The sequence below is a fragment of the Puma concolor genome, chromosome C2, assembly GCF_028749965.1.
Source record: "Puma concolor isolate L17-30 chromosome C2, mPumCon1.1.hap2, whole genome shotgun sequence".
Taxonomy (NCBI): Eukaryota; Metazoa; Chordata; class Mammalia; order Carnivora; family Felidae; genus Puma; species Puma concolor.
Genome location: NC_141675.1, coordinates 22,558,281 through 22,578,418, shown reverse-complemented (window position 1 = coordinate 22,578,418; position 20,138 = coordinate 22,558,281). Strand labels below are relative to the sequence as shown.

The window sequence follows — 20,138 nt, the reverse complement described above, 5'->3', positions numbered from 1 at the left end:
ACATAATATTGCTTCTGAGTAATTGTTCATCGCTGGAAATAGAGCACAAATGATACATGCATCAAGATGTGAACACCTTCCATCCTTATCCCATCAACATTTGCTGATGGGTCATCACTCAAATAATTAAAAACAAATAAAGGATGAATTATAAGATCATGGGTTATTACACAAGCATTTTACTTTCGGAAAATCAACCGTTCGTGAGGAAACGTCACAGGATCTTGTTTCATCAAATCTTCGATCTGAGAAAGATTACTAAAAGATTACAGGAAAAGAGATTACTCAATCCAATCACCTCATCTTCAAGATGGAAAAATGGAAGACTAGAAAGGCTATTGGTGCATAAAGGATCAGACATCAACTTAATTAACGGCAAGGCCAAGATTACGACCTCCATTTCCTGACTCTAGGTCCAATCTCCACTCTTTTATGATTAATCTTTTTTGCTTCCGACTTTCACCTCAAAAGTAGGTTACACCATTTCAGAAATGTAAGACACCTCTTAGTTTATGAGAACCAAAATGTGAGATCTGTGGAAACTCCAAGTAATGGAGTTCCTGGTCAGATTCGGACAGGACCCCAAATTTACTGATGGCCTTTTCCTTAGTGGAATCAACAAATCAATCAATATCAAATACCACTGTAGCCTGGTGCCTTTCTAGTCTTATCCACAGTCACACCCTGAAATATGGGGATGGAGTGGAAGGTAGAGAGTGAGTTCTGGAATCTAAGTCTCTGAACTCCTCCTTAACTGTATTCTTACATTAAAATATACAAAGTCCATAGTTTAGTTAGTAATAATGTGCCAATGTTAATTTCATAGTTTGATAAACATTAAGATGCTAACATTAGGAGAAGCTGGGTGAAGGATACAAAGGGGATTGTTTGTACTCTTTGCAACTTTGGTATTAGTCAAAATTATCCCAAAATAAAAAGTTTGTTTAAATCAAAAAACAAACAAAACAGAAAACTGTAGTGGCAGGCCCTAGTTGAACCTTAAGGAATGGAGATGAATATGTAGATATTTTAAGAGATAGTGAAGGGACGCCTGGGTGGCTCATTTGGTTGAGTGATCGACTCTTGATTTTGGCCTAGGTCATGATCCCACGATTTCCTGTGTTCGAGCCCCACATCAGTCTGTGCATGAGGAGCCTGCTTGGGATTCACTCTCTGTCCCTCTCCCACCTGCACTCTCTCTGTGTCTCTCAAAATAAATAAATAAATAAAGAGAGAGAGAGAGAGACAATGGAGTTGAAATCTCAAGGTTTTTTTTGGGATATTCTGTTTCAGACTAACAACTCTTTTAGAGTGTATAACAGTAAATACAATACCTCACACAAATCTTTGTCTTTCTGTTGCCACACCATCACCACCCCCACAAACCCACATAGACACATGTAAGGCGCTCAGACTTCTGACACCCTTTTTGATATCTCTCAATCACCCCTGCAGCTGGGTGGACCCACACATTAGCCCCTGGGGAGAGGCTAAGCAACCAGAGAAGTTCTCGGGCTGTGCCCCACAATCATCGTCTCCCACTGTTTTGCCTCTCCCAGCCAGACACCTCCCACCTTAGGATTCGCGGTGTTTTCCTACCTCTCAGCTGAATGAAGTCCAAAAGGATTAAGTATGGAGGAAGGGGAAGCCAGTGTTAACCATAGTATTTTCTATGCTTGGAATTTACATTAGAAACCTCTTGATCCCTGTTGAAGTAATATTCAGGTTCTAAATACCATGTCATCCCATGTCTACATTGTGGATTATGTTTGGATAATTCCTCTATTTTCTCTGATATGATGTGTGCCTTTGGGACACAATCCCCCACGCTAAGCAAAAGAGGCCGCTGGAAATGCAAACTTATTTAATAACGGTTTCAACAAGTGCAATTAAAAAGATCATTTAAAATGATTACTTCTTTATAAGCAGTGTACTATAGGGGAAGGATGATGGATGTTTAGTTAGAAAGGCATGGATTTACCTCTCAGTTCTAAAAGTCCCCAAAGACAGGAGAAAACTTCTGACCTTCTCTGTTGGACTCTATCAGTTTAAGAAAAAAAAAAAAAAAAGGCAGAGTAGTTGTGATAGTTGTATGAAAATAGTGTTATGTGAAAGCCTAGCAAAATACTTGGCATTTAGTAAGTGTTGGCTGCTGTCACAAATGTTGTTGGTACTCCACCGTGCCCCCTCACTCTGTATGACTCCTATCCTTAGGATCTATATCTATGCCTGAGGCACTGTCTTGAGATGTAGAAGCCTCCTTTGCTACAGTCATGGCCACGATGGGGAAGTCATGCTCCCTTAGAGCCACCCTCAATCAATGATGGTTAATACTCCCCTGCTCTGACAGGGGATGTGTTCTACACTCCTCCCCGGGGTTCCCCAGTGGGCTTCAGCTCCAGTTGCCTATAGTGATAGCTTGCTTGATGGGGCATGCTTCATTGGCTTCCTCCACTCTCTGTGTCCCTTCCTTACTGTCTCCTAAATATGTGTGCTAGACCTAACACCTAAATAAATGACTTATAGTTAAAGCCATGCCTCAGGGTCTGCTTCTGGGGAGGCCTAACTAAGACTACTTCTTTCTTGCCACGTATGTACACCATAATAACAAATGGCATCTCACTTGTAAAGACATTCAGCCACACTACAACAGTAGTATTCTTGGGCTTATATGTATATTACATGGGTATATGTATATTACGTGACCACTGTACATAGTGGTCAAGAACCTGGGCTCTGACAGCACACAGATCTGGATTCTAACCCTGATACTGCCATACTGAGCAAGCTATTTAATCATTCAGAGCCTTAGTTTTCTCGTCTTTAAAATGAGGATGATGATTTCTAAATGGTTATAATGATTAATGAAATAATGGATCAAAATGTGGATGATAAGCGTACCTATTCCATACAATTAGTGCCTGTAAGTGAGACGGGAGATGGACTGCCTTACTGGAGTGTCTGGAGCCCAGGAAGCCCTCGGTAGAATGTAAAGCGTGTGCCAACCTAGTAACAAGAAAACCCCTGGCATGGCTTCCCTTCTTGCTTCTCGCCACACCCTAATGCAACATGGTTCATGCGTTCCAAATTAAGTAAAACACCATTTGGGATTATAGGTGTGATTATGCATGTGCTAATCCTCTCTTTCTTTTCTCTGTCTATACAAACACATCTTAACACACACATATAAATATGATTTAATAAGCTTATATTTTACCGGATACTTTTGCATATTACTAAGGTATTTTATACGACCAAAGAAATTCACCATAGGCTTTCCTTAAATAACATGCTCCCATTCCTTTTATTAAATCTGAACTATCTGCTCACTTACCAAATGCTAATCTAAACTAAACTTTTTAAGACTGCATATGTTGTATAAAGCAGGTCACACTTGTATAAACTGTGCACACAATATGCATAGTAAAAGTAAGTAAATTATTGTAGGGAGCCTAAAGAGCAAACTAATTAGAAATTCCCATTCAGTGTTAGAAGTGTGTAATTAAGCAAAATACTGGGCCCATGGTAAGTATGCAATGAAAAATGTATGGATTGAATTGTGCTAAGTTCCATGCTCTTCTGGGCGTGGTCATTAAGAGTCATTCTATCTTGAGGCCCCTGGGTGGCTCAGTTGGTGAAGCTTCCAACTCTGGATTCTGGCTCAGGTTATGATCTCGCTGTGGTGAGATCAGTCCTGCACCAGACTCTGTGCTCTCTGCCCCTCCACCACTCACCTTCTCTCTCTCTCTCTCTCTCTCTCTCAAAAAAAGGAGTCATTCTATCTTAAAAGTTATCTTTGTTTCATAAACCTACTCTTTTATTTATCTAATCAATTTTAGTAATGATAGGATTATTTTATGATATCTTTTGTCTTTATCAAATTGCAATGTATTAGTATATTTAGATTCTACTTTATGTTGTGTATGTGTCTTTCCTCAAAATGTTCCTTAGGAAAAAAAAATGAGCAGAAACAGACAGACTGTTCTAGGACATCCCTTCCTTTAGAGATGAGTTTCTTCAGCATAAAAAAAGATTGGCTTCCAAATTGGTTAAACTGTTTCTTCTATACAGTACAGTGACATGTTGTCTTGTTACAGTGAACATGTGCTCTCATTTTGGACGAGCTGTTCTGTGAAAAAGTTTTATTTAGCCCACAGAGCCAATCCCAGGATTTGTGGGTGTTACCTCCTTTGCGTGTTACCAGGTTTTGCCATCATCATTATTGCTTTTGCTCCGTCAGCTGTAACACAGTTTAGTAGCAACCTTTCTTAAAAAACAAGATGTTTCTGAAAATAGACAGAACAGTTGGCTAGACGGAAAAGAGATATCAACAAAAGTAGGTCTGTTGTTCCTCTGTGTTTTGCGCCCTGAATCACTTCTGAGATAGCTTCACACATTGTAAATGAACAGGCCCTGGATGAGGATATAATCTAATATAATCTGTATGTCCTGATACAAACTTTCATCCTATTTGATTACAGAAATCAATCCGTATGAAAACTGATTTGCTTCAGAGAATTCTTCAGGATTTCACTTTTGTTCCAATTAAGAAGTTCAACCAAATATATTGACTGGGTTTGTTTGCTTTTTTTTTTTTTTTTTAAGTGAGAAAACTGGGTTCCGTAAGGTAATGAATAAATTGAAGATCAATAGGTGGGTCCAGTTGTTTCTTCATGGTCTGATGGTGCAGCTGATTCAGGCAAGAGGAAGTAGTAAGTAGCTCAGTTGTTTCTGGGTTTTTCTCTTCCTCTGTGCATCAGCTAAAACAGAAATTAGGTCATGCAATATTTACTTTCTGGGTAAGAGGACAGTTTTCAGCTTCCCAGTAATTAGCAGGAATGACCAATATGGAACAAAAGGACAAGCCCCTCTAATCAGTTCTTTGTCCAGAAGAAATAATACAGCATCCCTTTTAGAGCACAAGTGGGAAGACACTTGAGAAATACCAAGCCCACCAGCCATTCAGCATCCTGTGGTTCTCCATATTTGACGGCGTCTGGATCAAATGCCTATGGGGGCACTATCCTGCAGAAATCGACATCCTGAATATGACAATAAATTCAGATGTTCTCTCTGCTTCCTGATTATGCCTTTGTGTCTGCACTCTCTTCCTACGGTGCATATAAATATACCAGTAATATTTTTTAAATGCACATGTGATTTGCTTTTGTGATATCTCATCAATTAATCTTGGATAAGTTGCCGTTATTTCTAAATCTTTTTCCATTCAAGATTAAGCTATGTTCTATCAAATCACCCTTGATCACTGCATCCTCCCCCTCGCTTAAAATTCTAGAACAGATTTTTTTAATCTGATATGTATGAAAGGGCTTCAGGAAGCCATGAAATGACAAAATGAGTACAGAGTGGCCCACAGTCTCCACATGTACTTTGTGATGGCCAAAGAATCGCGTCTTTCTTCAGATTCACAAATGGGCATATAACTCCGCCACTTTTTTTACGTTTATTTATTTATTTGAGAGAGACAGCATGAGCAGGGAAGGGGCAGAGCGAGAGGGAGAGAGAATCCCAAGCACGTTCCACGCTGCTAGGGCAGAGCCCAACCTGCGGCCAAACTGAAACCATGTGATCATGACCTGAGCCAAAACCAAGAGTTGGGCACTTAACCGACTGAGCCACCCAGGCACCCCGTAACTTCCCCAGTTTTAAGAGCTGCTGTCATCTGGATTTTCTCCCTCTTATTTCTATTAGTTAGGAAATGCTAATCCCTACAGTAGTTTTTACTGAATACATGGAGTCACCACCTTCCTCTCCCATTACAGTTCAGTGCTGGGCTCTTATTTTCTCTTACCTTCCTGGACTTCTGTGCTTTCTTGTTCCCATGAAAGTAAGAGAAGCAAGAGAGAGAAAAGAGATACACTAAACCTCAGCCAGTAACAATGGTTGGCATTTTCATATGTGGCACCTCCTTTAATCCATCACAGCTCCACAACTTAGATAGTATCCCTGTTTTTCCAAGTGAGAAAAGTGGAGCTCAGAGAAGTTAGTCCTTGTTGCAGCCTATAAATGGAGGAGCCCACATTTAAATCTGTGTTGAATCTAGTGTTGGGGAGGAACGTTATTTTTCTCTTCTTTTTTAGGTTCTTTGGCTGCCCTAATAATTATACTGATGTGAGACAGTAAAACCGAAGAAAAACAAATTTAATGTAGTACCTGCAGGAGTTTCACGTAGACATGAGAGGGTCAAAGACAGTCAGGCAATTGAGGCTTCGAGGCCATCCTGAGCTAAGGCCAAGGGGGCTTCAAAGGGAAGAAAGACTGTTCATTGGAAGATGAGAAGAGCAAATGTTCAGTAAACAAATGTTTGCCATGCCATGAAGATAAATCTTTCTGATGTAAAAAGTTATCCCTGGTAATAGCTCTCTTCTTGGTACAGGCCCCCTATCTAAATTCTTTCAGGCTGTTGAGGGGGGAGTAAAAAGCTTCTTTTGAGTCCGTCAGGCCCTGATTGCCTTCAGCTCAACTAATTCCCATGCCCAAGTGGCACATTCCTGTGTGCCAGCCTGCCCTGAACCGCATCACTAGAGCGTATTTCCTTCGCAAAGCCTTTCCAGACAGAGTACCTGGTCATAACTTACTAACAGCATCACCTTTTATAGCGTATAACTTACGTTTCATTATTATTCTCTATCGTCCAAACATATGTTCTTATCCTAGTACAAATTTACAAATGCACATATGTTGTGTTATCGTCTCAAGGCTGTCAAATTATCTCATACTACGATAGAGTGCAAGAACAATTGATATATTCATTAATTCATTCACTTTTTAAAATAGCATTTATTAAACTTGACTATTGTTAGTGCTTTGCTAAGATCTGGAATAGCGGTTCTAAGTTCTATCTTCACATTACATTCTACTGGGAACTTTTAAAAAATACCAGTACCTGGTCTTGGCAACAGAAACTTTGATGCGGTTAGTGGAGGTGGCAGAGGGCACAGCAGTTTTAAAAAGCTTTCAGGGATAGGACTTGCTATCGCTGTTTAACAAGCCCTCTAGATGTTTCTGAGGCAAGCTAAAGGTTGAGAAACACTTTTCTGAAGACACAGGATGAATAAGATATAATACTTGCCACAAAACAATTCTCCTTGGTCTCGAGGAATTCCCAGTTGTTTAAAATATGCATTTTAATTACCTAGCACAGTTCCATAACCTATAACTTTAGTTGATAATGACAGCATTATTACTACTTAAAAAGTGTGATGCCTCTCATCCCTTCTTGGGCAGCCATTAAATGAAGCGTTTACAAGAAAGTAGCGGTCAGTGAATAACATCTCTTAACAGAAGTCTTATGAACCTTATGGGTTCAGCTGAATTGTCACAGTGGTTTGTAACATAGTCGCCTACAAAGAAAGAGAAAGAGAGAATTTTGAAATACAAAATCTTAAAGGATAAATGTTTCCAATGAAGGATTTTAACGTAGTGTTTGTGTTGTTTCCATTCTATTATCGTCAATGTCATGCTTGCTGTTTCTCATCTTTATTAATGTAGCTTTTTTTACAGCTTTATGACAGCATAGTTGACATACAATAAACTGCATGTACTTAAAGCTCTTAATTTGGTCAGTTTGGGCTCACATATAGAGCAGTATTCTAAAACAGCTGCAGGGGACATCCAGTTCTATTACAGGTACCTCTTAGTTGTGCGGTTTTCCCCCTGCACCCCCACATGGCAGGATGGGGCTGCAGAGGAGGTTTCCTGAGGAGGTAGCCTGAGCTGAGACTCCTAAGCCAACTAGATGTCAGCCCAAGTGGATAAAACGGGGCAAGGTCGTGCTGGGTGGAAATAAAGCCCATCTCGTCTATGTGAAGTCTAGCTCCTTGTGGTTGTTGCTATGTGTCATCACGTAGGGTTTAAAAATACCTATTAAGCCCATTTGTCTCTTGAAACTCCAAGTGAGGAAGGAAGAAAGGAGCTTAACCACTAGAGAAATACACCACACTGTTACCGACCGTAGCAATCCCGGTTTCCGTGTCTGTGGGTAGAGTCTCCTGCATGAGGGTAACCTGTTTAGCTTTGACCACCCATCTGCTCTCGGATGCACACTTCTCTGCTGTGTGTCTTATATAGAACAGCTTGCATAAAAGTGATATTTTTGCTTTCGTAGCAATGGAATCTTATTTCTTGCCTTGAACTCCCTTTTAATTTTTCTTTCTTCTTTTTCCTGAACAAATCAGTATGTCCCTCAATGTTCATTTGTCATTCCCTCCCTCCCCCAGGTGCTAATCCTGGGACTCTACTCTGTGGCTTTAAGTTCTCATTCTTTCTTCCATTGCAGGTTGGCTCCATGAGTTGGGAAAGAGACTGGAGTCTCCATACTACGGCAACAATACCTTGGGGGGCCCGTCCATCCGAAGTGCCTATATTGCCGCTCTGTACTTCACTCTCAGCAGCCTCACCAGTGTTGGGTTTGGGAATGTCTCTGCTAATACAGATGCGGAAAAGATCTTCTCCATCTGCACCATGCTGATCGGCGGTAAGGGAAACTCTTCTTCATAGCAAGACAGGGAATGAATATCTGCCACAGGATTTCTGTTACGTTTGTTCTGTCCTAAAACGCATTTAAATGGGAAGAGTCAAAAAGCGCTAATTAGAAAATCGGTGACAAACACTTTAATGTACATAGAGATTAGCAATGAAAGTCTGTGATGTCAAAGAATTCCATTTTCTGGACAGATGAAGAAGTAACCGTTTACTTGATGACCGATTTTGAAAGGGCAGGAACTTTGTTTTCATGTAACTTATAGGAGTTTGAATTGCAGGTGTATGTTTGAAACCCCATTTGACAGTCTCGAACACAGTGTTATCAAATTTTATTAATACTAATATAGTGAATTAAGGATGCTTGCTAGATCACTTAGTTAAAAATAAAAACAAAAACAAAGAAACACACCCAATAAATAATAAATATTTAACATTTTAAACTTGTTTTCATATTCCATTTTCTGTGCTAAATGCTTCAGTACAACATCCTGAGTCATTGTCTATAGGTTGGGCACGATTCCTGTCCCATTTAACAAACAGACAAATTATTACACTATTGTCCCTGAGCTCCAAACCCGCCTTCCGTGTTATGCTTTGTCACGCTGGAGTTTGGGTGCTGCAAACCTCACTTTTCTTTGCCAGCCGACTTCAGTTGCGCCTGCCGGTAGGGGCGCCAGAGGGAGACTGGAAAGCGGGAGGTGGAGACAGGGGACTGCTTGCTTCTCAGGCGTATGATGTACCTCAAGCCGCAGAAGTGGTCCTCGTGTTCAGCCTCCTCAGTCACTCCCAGAACCAGACCCATTGTATCTTCTTGGAGATTCCGGCATCAGTTGGGAGCGCCCCCACATCCAAAGTCGGGCCTTCGTGTCTTACGGCTCCTCACCGCTCCTCTTTGGGGCCTTCGTGTTCTGCTAAGCCCCCTTCTTCCTTTTGTTTTTCCATCTCCGAGGACAGAAGCTCCTTCCTGCAGTTAGTATAGCCACGTTACCTCTATAATCTCTTTTTGCTCGTTTAGCTCTCTAGCCGCAGGAAAACCAGTTCTCTACGGTGAATTTCCTCTGTTGAAATATTTAGGTTCATTTCCCTTGTCTAAACCGCCTGATACAGGATCAACACTGTTATTATCCACATTTTTCAGATGATATATCTAAAGCTTGGAGAAATAAGGTAACTTTCCCAATGCCATACGATCAGTAAGGAAAAGAGGCAAGGTTTGAACCCAGATAAATGTTTCCTTCCGTATATAAATACATATTTGGAAACTTACCAAATCACAAGACTTCTCTCATGGAGTCGTAGGAGATGTGGATATTTACCTGGATCGAGTAAACATTAGACTGGAATTCTTAAAGCAGGGTTCTATCAGTATTTTCTGCCCCATCACAGTTCTCCCCAAAAGCCTGTTTTACCATGTTCTTTTAATGGCCTTAATCCCAGCTATCCCTTAGCATTTTTGAGCCTTATAATAGAGGATGGTTCCTAACAGGTTCCTTGCGTGGGAGATGTCAAATGGCTGTGCGGGGCTTTAAGAAATGACTCATCCGGCTTATGGCGAAATCAAAGCATAAAGCCAAGCCCTCCCTCAAGGAACTTATGATCCAGTCCGGAAGAGATAGGCTGAAAGATGTGGAAAGAGCTGTACTAACACCAGGCAGTAAAGCTCTCAGTGCCGAATCCGTTAGGAAGTTCCGAAGCAGTGAGAAAACCAGGGCCAGGGTTCGGGAGAATTTCTTGGAAAGGCTGTGCTGGTGACAGAGCTGCTGAAGGGGCATCCTGGGACTGCAGAAATTCTAACAGTCTTGGCTGATGTACAGCAGCAACAGCCTAGGGAGCAGAGAACAGGAATTCTCATTTTCCGAAGAGCTACAATGTGCCAGACGCCGTGGTGGCTGTTTTATACCCAGTATTATGACTTCTATAATTGCGAGTCTCCTTGATTGCCCATCTCTCAGCTTAGCAAAGTTACAGGCATTTTGCCAATATACACAGCTTATACTTATTTAATATTTGCCCGTGTTTCTTCTACTCCTGATGGAAAGGTGGGGAAATGCTCAAATGTTCAAGGATTAACCTACTGATTTGACGTTTGAAGAAACTGCGTAGATAATTGAGCTTTTATTCTCTATTGATCCACATAAAATATTGCGAGTGGTCCTGAATCGGAAATGGCATAAATTATTCCCTGCTGTTCCCTGTAAGTAGAAAGCAATGCTGGTCACAGGGCCAAAAGATATGGGAAGTAATCAGATGATGTTACTTTGCCACTTGTTAAATGCTCATTGATCACATCATCCTGGTGCAAAACCGGTGCTCATTTGTCAGTGGCTTTTAAGCATTTGGGTGACTTGGACAGCACTTGGGAAACCACTGCTGTTGAATGGCAGACGGCATCTAAGTAACTTGAATTTATTAGTTAAAGCTTCCCAAATTTGTGTTTGTGGGAAAAAACTCTGTATTACTGTGACAATTACCTTAGGCTAGAAGAAAGGATGTCTGCATTTTAGTATTTTCTATTTAACTAACTATTGGTATGACCTTGAGAGCTAATCATAAGAGCTCATAATATGAAACATGTTGCTCATTTATTTAATTTTTTTTTTAACATGTATTTATTTTTGAGACAGAGACAGAGCATGAACAGGGGAGGGGCAGAGAGAGAGGGAGACACAGAATTGGAAGCAGGCTCCAGGCTCTGAGCCATCAGCCCAGAGCCCCATGCGGGGCTCGAACTCACGGACCGCGAGATCGTGACCTGAGCTGAAGTCGGACGCTCAACCGACTGAGCCACCCAGGCGCCCCAACATGTTGCTCATTTAATTCTCCTAACACCATGAGATAAAAGTTACTAACACCTTCATTTAGACATAAAGAAGTGGAGTTTTAGTGAGTCCGTTGCCAGGATTCACTGAGACCTAGCAAACTTCTTACACAATATCCATGTTATTATATCCTATGAGTTGATTTTATTCACATGATTTCTACAAATATACAGAAATAATTTATTTTTTAAAAATTTTAGGTATATATTCCTAAGGAATCAAGTCTGAGGCATCTTATTAGGAATCTCCACCCAAGGCTGATGACATTACTAATGACGGGGATGCAATATTTACTACAAAAGCAGGCGGCAGCAATCTTAAATGTTGCAGGTGACTGCCCAAACCCCAGATAAATGTCTAGGGCAGAGACATTCACTGGCTGAGTTAGGAGGAGGAAGGAAGGGGAAGCTTCCGTGTGAGCATCAGTAATTACAGTGTGTGCTAACCACTGATTTATGGGAAGACGATTAAAAACTGTCAAAGACATCCAGCAATACTAATGAGAAAAGGGAAAAAAAACATATGCGGACAATCTTGAGATTTGAGGATTTTGAGAACACCCAAAACAAAAGTAACCTTAGAAGCTTCAAACAACTATTACAGTTAATAAGTGAATGTCGTAAGGCTGATGGGTACAAGTTCAATATGCAAAAATTAATAGTATTTCTATACGCTAGTGCCAAACAACTAGAAAATTAAATGTAAGAAATGATTACAGGGGCGCCTGGGTGGCTTAGTCAGTTAAGCGTCTGACTTTGGCTCAGGTCATGTTCTTGCGGTCTGTGAGTTCAAGCCCCGCATCGGGCTCTGTGCTGACAGCTCAGAGCCTGGAACCTGCTTCCGATTCTGTATCGCCTTCCCACTTACTCTTGCTCTCTCTCTCTCAAAAATAAATAAACATTTAAAAAATGATTATAAAAGTATCAAATATGTAGGAAAATCTCTTTTAAAATGTGTAACTCTCCTATACAGAAAACTACAAAGCATTAGTGAGAAAATTTACAAGGGGAGTAACAGAAGGATATACAATGATGATGGTTTTAAGACTCAATATTATAAAGATGCCAGTTTTACCCAAATTAATCTAAGGATTCAGTGCAATGCCAGCGAAAATTCTAGTAGATGTGTGTTCATGTGTGTTGGTGGATATGTGTGTGTGTGTGTTTGAAAAATGACAAGCTCTTTCTACGGGTTAGTGGAAATGCAGAGCTAAAACTAGCCAAAGCAATTGTAAAGAAGAACAAAATTGGAAGATTTGTGCGACAGTTATCAAGATGTACTGTAACGTTCCAACAATTAAGACAGCACATGTTAGCCCAGGAACAAATAGGCCAGTGGAATGGAAGAGGACAGAAATAGGCCCACACTCGTATGGACATTCTATGACACAGGGGACAAGCCGTACGAAGGGGAAACGATTCTTTCAACACATGTTGCAGGGTCAAATGTATACCTACATGTTGAAAAACAACCTGGACTCCTCTTAAAACTGAATTAAAATTAATTCCCGCTGGAGCCCTAACCATAAAGAAAAAAATGGGTAAATTGAACTACAGAATTTGTGTTTTCCAAGACATTATTTAAGAGTGTGAAGAGGCAATCCATAGGATAGGAGAAAGTATTTGCAAACACGTATCTGATAAAAGGCTCGTACCTATTATATATAAAGACTGTCTACAAACCAGTATGAGAAGACAACCCAAAAAGGCATAAAACCTTTAAGAAGTACTTCACAGGGGCGCCTGGGTGGCTCAGTCGGTTAAGCGTCCAACTTTGGCTCAGGTCGTGATCTCGCGGTCCGTGAGTTCGAGCCCCACGTCAGGCTCTGTGCTGACAGCTCAGAACCTGGAGCCTGCTTCTGATTCTGTGTCTCCCTCTCTCTCTGACCCTCCCCCCATTCATGCTCGGTCTCTCTCTGTCTCAAAAATAAACGTTAAAAAAAATTAAAAATTAAAAAATAAAAAAAGAAGTACTTCACAGATTCCCATGCCAAATAGACAATAAAAATATAAAAAAGGTGTTCAACGTCATTTATCAAAGCCTTGTAAATTAAGATCAAGATTAGATAGCATTTATATTCGCCAGAATGAGATACTTAAAAACAATGACAACATGGGGCTCCGGGCTGGCTTAGTCAGCTAAGAGTCCTATTCTTGATTTTGGCTCAGGTCATGATCTCTCAGTTCGTGAGATTGAGCCCCTGATCTCGCTCACGCTGACAGTGTGAGCGTGCACTCTCTCTCACACACATGAAATAAATAAATAAACCTAAAAAAAGAGAGAGGGGCGCCTGGGTGGCTCAGTCGGTTAAGCAACTGACTTCGGCTCAGATCATGATCTCAGGGTTCGTGGGTTCAAGCCCCGCACTGGGCTCTATAATGACTGCTCAGAGACTGGCGCCTGCTTCAGATTCTGTGTCTCCCTCTCTCTCTGTTCCTCCCCTGCTCGTTCTCCGTCTCTCTCTGTCTCTCAAAAATAAATAAATGTTAAAAAAATTAAAAAAAGAGAAAGAAATGAAAACTAAGCAAAGCTTATAGATTACAATAGAATTCACAACTGTGGTTACCTGTGGTAATGAGGCTGGTTAGTGTCTGTGAAGGGGACACAAGGGAGGCCTGGGGTGCTGATAACATCCTATATATTCATCTGGGGGGTGGTTCAGTATAGTGAGCTGTACATTAAATATTTGTGTAATTTTCTTGATGTGTCATTGATATTAATTTTGCCTTGTACAATCATAATACATGAGCTAAAAATAATAACCACCAAGTGTGGGATGGGAAGGTAGGTAGCAGGGAGCTGAGTTCTCACCTTTCACGGCAGGTTGTTTTTAGGTCTTATCTCAACATGATGAGCCAAGCAACAGAAGTAAAATTTTGTTGCCTAAAATATTGGTAAAAATCACGAGACCTAAAATAAATAATTTTAAAAGATTCCCTTTGGGGAGTGGGGTGGGGGTGAAGGGGATGGGTTTGGGGCTAAATGCTTCACAGTTCATTTTCTAAGCTAATTGCTTATGATTACAAAACTTTTTACAGAAAGTATCAAACGACCAGAGGTTCATTTCAGTGCCATAAATATTTATGGCACACTTAAGTTATGCCAGGCACTGTGCTATATGCTGGCGAAACAAAAATGACTAAGTCATGATACTTTCCTTCGAGGAGTTCACAGTTTAGTAATGGAAATAGGAACTTGGGCAGATGATGTTCTTTCTTTTCCCACTTTAATTTTTCCTATTATAATGCACATTTAGAAAAGACTGAAAAATCCACGGAAAAATTAGAATTACATAAAATCCCATCGCCAAAAGACAGTCTTTGCAGTCTTTTTACATATATATAGCCCTCTTTTTGGCAACATTTCTATCAATTCTGCATATTGTGTTTGCCACCAAACAAAAGATATTAGAACACGTTCCCACACTTTAAAAGTTCTTCTGTCACACTTAGTAATGGCTGTCCAGTAGTCACCTAACGAATAGGTTCCAGTTGATGGGTCCATCGGCTCAAGCTCAGAGGTTAGATAAAGCTTCCTAGCGAAGGTGACTCACCACTGAGGACATGTCCGGTTTAAATGAGGCGTCGTTGTCCCGAAAAAGGTAAAGTGAAATTCGTAACAGTTAAGGCTTTCCTTGGGTCCTCTCATCCTATATATATATTCTCCTGACATAATTTTATTGGACCCATATGGGCTATGGTGTTCACAAATTCAGGCTTTTTTAAAGACGTCTACACTGCCATTTGAATTTGTCATTTAGGAAATTGTTCTCACTCTGTTTTCTCTGCCATCTGCCATCCACAACCCAGTGTACTCTGACAGGAGTGGAAAATTCCAGGTCAGTGAGTAGGTGGGAGAGAGGAGGAGGACAGCTAAGATTACCCAGAGCCTGAGCTCTGGTCTCCTTTTATATCAGGAGCAAACAGTCCCTCTGTAGACTCTGAAGGCAACGCGAAGTGGTTGTCTAAAGAACTCAGCAACGATGGTATACCTCAGGAGAGCACTGTTGCCCAAAATCCCGAGAAAGAAGTAGGGAGCGAGAAAAAAAAGAAGGAAGGGGATGGGCGGGGAAGGGAAGAAAAGGGGGAAGGGAAAGAAGAAGAACAAGGAAGAAAAAGGAGACAGACAGAAAGCCAGGCAGCCCTTTCGGAGGACTCTTTCACCGAAGGTCTATTTACTTCCTTCTGAGATCCCAATTATCGAGCTTCCTCCAAGACCTGATATTAAGGCGAGATTTTACAAAATGCATTCTATACAAAATGCCTACACAAAGCAAAAGAGCCTCCCACACACTCAGCAGCAGCCCCAGCATGCTACTTTAAGAATTATATACGTCAGATTTGCTAGGAGTAAAAGGAAAAGTGAATGATAACTTCCAAACTGACCTGGATATTGCCATTTTTGAGTCAAACTTTCATAGCAGATGGAATGATTCGGCCTGATAGTTATATATATGCTTCACCGGTGTGAAAATGATAACCGGTGACAGAGAGGCAAAATACCTTTGGAAACTGGAAAATTATGGAAGTTGGGGTTTTATTTTTTTAACTACTTAAATTAGAAGTATTTGCCTATGCTGAAATGAGACTTTGAAATTATGGTGACTCGGATATAGATTGGGACTTTCCAACAACACTGAGAATGCTACAATTAATCCAGTAATTCATTTTATTGATGATGTACAATCAGGACGCTAAACGGTCTGAACATATCACTTCTCTTACTTTAAGTGCTCTACACACATTATAATTAAGCAAAGCAAAGTTAAAATCATACACGTAATTAAGGAAGGCAGTGTTAAAATAAATGAAATAGAATTGTTCTCAGTACTCAGTTTAATCTCGATGAAAGACCATTATATACTTTTACAGACGGTAGGGCCTTCCACACACCGAGCCCATAAGTATATTAACTGAGCCTGAAATTGGTGTTTAATTTCTTTGACTTGGAGCAGAATCGCTTCTCTTCTTTGCTGAGTGTTTATCATAAATAGAGGGCTCTTCTTCCAAACAAAATATTTGACCTCAGAGCCACTGTGCTCCTACAGAAGAACGGATCTCAATTTGGAATTTACCAAGAGCCATTCAACAGTAAGTTATTAGGTAATGCACATTTTTCTTAGGATAGTTTTGACCTGTTGGAAAACGTTTCATTTTTGAAAACTTGGGGAGAATATACACTTGCCTACATTTGTATGGAGCAGGAACTTACTAAATATTTCTTGAATTTCTTTCATCAAGAAGTCATTCCCACTAACAACCACTCTTAAATATTTACGAGGTTGCTGGAAAACCTTGCCTGAGTCTTTCCCCCCATATTTTACGCCACAGAGCGTGTTGAAAATTCATGATTATGCTTTTCACTATCATGGGGAAAATGAACATAAAATGAGCACCGTTTTTCACACAAAACATTAAGCACTTTAAAAAATATAGATTTATATTTAATATAATTTTATATTTAAATAATAATAAATGTCATACTTATATTTATATAATATATATATATTAACTCTTTAAATCTCAAAAAAGCCCTATGAATAAGGGACAACTATGCCTATTTATATATAAGGGAACTGCATCCACGTATGGGAATTATGTATCTTCCCAAGTTCACAATTAGGAAGTGCCAAAGTCAGGTTTCATATCCCTATGTGTTTGATTCTGAAGTCCATATTCTCTCTGCAACATTATATTCCTCCTGTATGTAGGCCCTAAGTTTAACCCTATTCTAGTAACTTTTCCAAAATATTGAGTGTTTCCTTATTATTCCCAGCTGTCTTTATAGGCATGGTGATCCTATCTTTCATAGAGAAATGATGATACATAACCTAAAAGAATTTTAATTCCAATGTTAGATTAGATCAAAATTAGTATTCCAGTGATCCATAATTTCTGACAAATGTAGAGGAAAGAATTTTATTTCGGGCTATCCTGAAATAGGATGGAGATTCAGGAAGATAGATGCAGTAACATGTTGGTGTTTTTGCATAAATGTATCCATTTTGATGTAAGAAACTTTAACAGAGCTCCTTGGACATTGAGATTTTGGTACAGGGACACTTCGAGAGCTCCTAATAGACAAACTACTAGACTTGTAGTCTTTTTTTTTTTTTAACCGAAAACTGCTGGGCTGAAATCTGAATATCTGAGACTTGATCTGCCCATAAATGTAACTATACCCAGCCCTCACGTCTTCCAATGTCACAGCCCCAGGTGGGTCGAAGACCTTCTTGGACTATGTGATGGCATCTGCAGGGGCCATTCCAGTTCTGTTTGGTTGATGACTATTTAGTGCAAATTCCTGTCCTGAATTTTCTGATTTTAAGATTCCCGACTGCTCCCTACATTGGGCAACTCCTAGAAATCCCTTTTTTTCTGGTAGAAGACCCATCTCCAATCCCCACCAACTGTTGAATTCGTGTGAACAAAGTTTTCTATCTTATTATAATTGGGTGGTGGTTTCAGAAAGGGGACGGTTCAGTAAGAAATTGGGGATTAACGAAACCACACTGAGATATCACCTCACACCAGTCAGAGTGGCTAAAATGAAGAAATCAGGAGACTATAGATGCTGGAGAGGATGTGGAGAAACAGGAACCCTCTTGCACTGTTGGGAGTGCAAATTTGTGCAGCCACTCTGGAAAACAGTGTGGAGGTTCCTCAGAAAATTAAAAATAGACCTACCCTATGACCCAGCAATAGCACTGCTAGGAATTTGCCCAAGGGATACAGGAGTGCTGATGCATAGGGGCACTTGTACCCCAATGTTTGTAGCAGCACTTTCAACAATGGACAAATTATGGAAAGAGCCTAAATGTCCATCAACTGATGAATGGATAAAGAAATTGTGGTTTAAAAAAATTTTTTTTTCAACGTTTATTTATTTTTGGGACAGAGAGAGACAGAGCATGAATGGGGGAGGGGCAGAGAGAGAGGGAGACACAGAATCGGAAACAGGCTCCAGGCTCTGAGCTACCAGCCCAGAGCCTGACGCGGGGCTCGAACTCACGGACCGCGAGATTGTGACCTGGCTGAAGTCGGACGCTTAACCGACTGTGCCACCCAGGCGCCCCAAGAAATTGTGGTTTATATACACAGTGGAATACTACGTGGCAATGAGAAAGAATGAGATACAGCCTTTTGTAGCAACGTGGATGGAACTGGAGAGTGCGATGCTAAGTGAAATAAGTCATACAGAGAAAGATAGATATCATATATTTTCACTCTTATGTGGATCCTGAGAAACTTAACAGAAGACCATGGGGGAGGGGAAGGAAAAAAAAAGTTAGGGAGGGAGGGAGCCAAAGCATAAGAGACTCTTAAAAACTGAGAACAAACCACTTAGACTAATTTTGAAAATGTATTTATTATTATGATAACCACTGAACTATAACTTTATAGTTTATTTTATGAAATTATATTAAAATTATTTTATCATGGCTATTAAACTTTACCTGTTAAAAATGTAGATGCGAAAAGTACAAAATAAAAGTTTGTCCTGGCCAGAATGGCAGGTAACGGATTAAGTGTGGGTCAATTTTGCCTATTACTGAGGATTTTCGGCAGATATTTTTATTCTGATCGATTTTAACTCTGATCAAAATGACGACATTAAGATGCACTCTATGGCGAAGTGGCTGTACCAAAACGCTTGTACCAAAACAGCTGTGTCAACATGGCCACATAAACATACTCTGCTGAATTCAGGATCTATAAACTTAAATTTAGACTTAACGGGTGAGCCCCTCCGTCATAGTTCTCTCCCACTGTATGCTGTGTTGTCTTCTCTAGCCTTGATGCACGCCTTGGTGTTTGGAAACGTGACCGCGATCATACAGAGGATGTATTCCAGATGGTCCCTCTATCACACTAGAACTAAGGATCTGAAGGACTTTATACGAGTCCATCACCTGCCCCAGCAGCTCAAGCAGAGGATGCTCGAATATTTCCAAACAACCTGGTCAGTCAACAATGGAATAGATTCAAATGAGGTAATGTTCATTTCTCATGCTGAGGTTTTCAGGCAGAAAGCACATATTCTTAGGTAAAAGCAAGGTGCTCAGATTCAGGTCTTGGAAGTGAAGTACACATCTACCAACTTCCTCATCCCTATTTTTTAATCCCTCGTGAAACCCGTCTATCTTCTTTCATCTGCTTTGGCTTATGTTTTCATTACGCCACTTTGGATTGACCAGTGTTTTATGTTAATTTGCTATTCTGGTCAATTGGATTGCCTAACTTTCATCCTCATTGGCCCTCTTCGGAGGAACCAATTCTTATGACTACTAAATGGTGTCATCTCGGAATTGAGATTAACTAAGGTAATGTGTGCCTTTAGAACCAACAAAGTAAACCCGAAAATATCTTCCAGCACACGTGTTATCTGTAGACTCCCAGGAATACTCCAGACCACCACTGTAAGAAAGGTATCCTATAAATCAAACAAACGTGCTACAACCGCTCCCTCCCAATCAAGCTAGTAATCCATACTTTTAAGTAATTATTTGGTTTCTTTTCTCTTCGTGTGATCATAATCTAGAGGAAACACCAGTGGGCCCAAATTCCATATCTTCTGTCCCGAGTAGGAGTCTTTGTGAGAAGCATGTCACAGTATGCCATACGTTTTCGTTCCAGAATCTTTTATTAATGTATTCTACTTCCCCGGCCTTATTATCAGCTAATTTTTAATTAGCACCTAACTGGGGTCACAGTCACTAAAAAAAAAAAATCTCTCCAGGACTATCACATACATATAGTTCCTCTTCTATACTCTTATTGGTCAAACAGTGGGAAGAACACCCCCTTGTCTTGC

At 40.3% G+C, this 20,138-nt stretch overlaps 1 protein-coding gene across 1 annotated transcript in view; it reads left to right on the top strand.

Moving 5' to 3' along the window:
* The window catches only part of KCNH8 (potassium voltage-gated channel subfamily H member 8), a 360,147-nt gene that overhangs the window by 277,464 nt on the left and 62,545 nt on the right, over nucleotides 1–20,138 (top strand). The window contains exons 8-9 of the mRNA XM_086674209.1: nucleotides 8,300–8,497; nucleotides 19,118–19,317. Coding sequence (XP_086530335.1) covers nucleotides 8,300–8,497; nucleotides 19,118–19,317 — 398 coding nt within the window. The remainder of the gene's footprint in view (nucleotides 1–8,299; nucleotides 8,498–19,117; nucleotides 19,318–20,138) is intronic.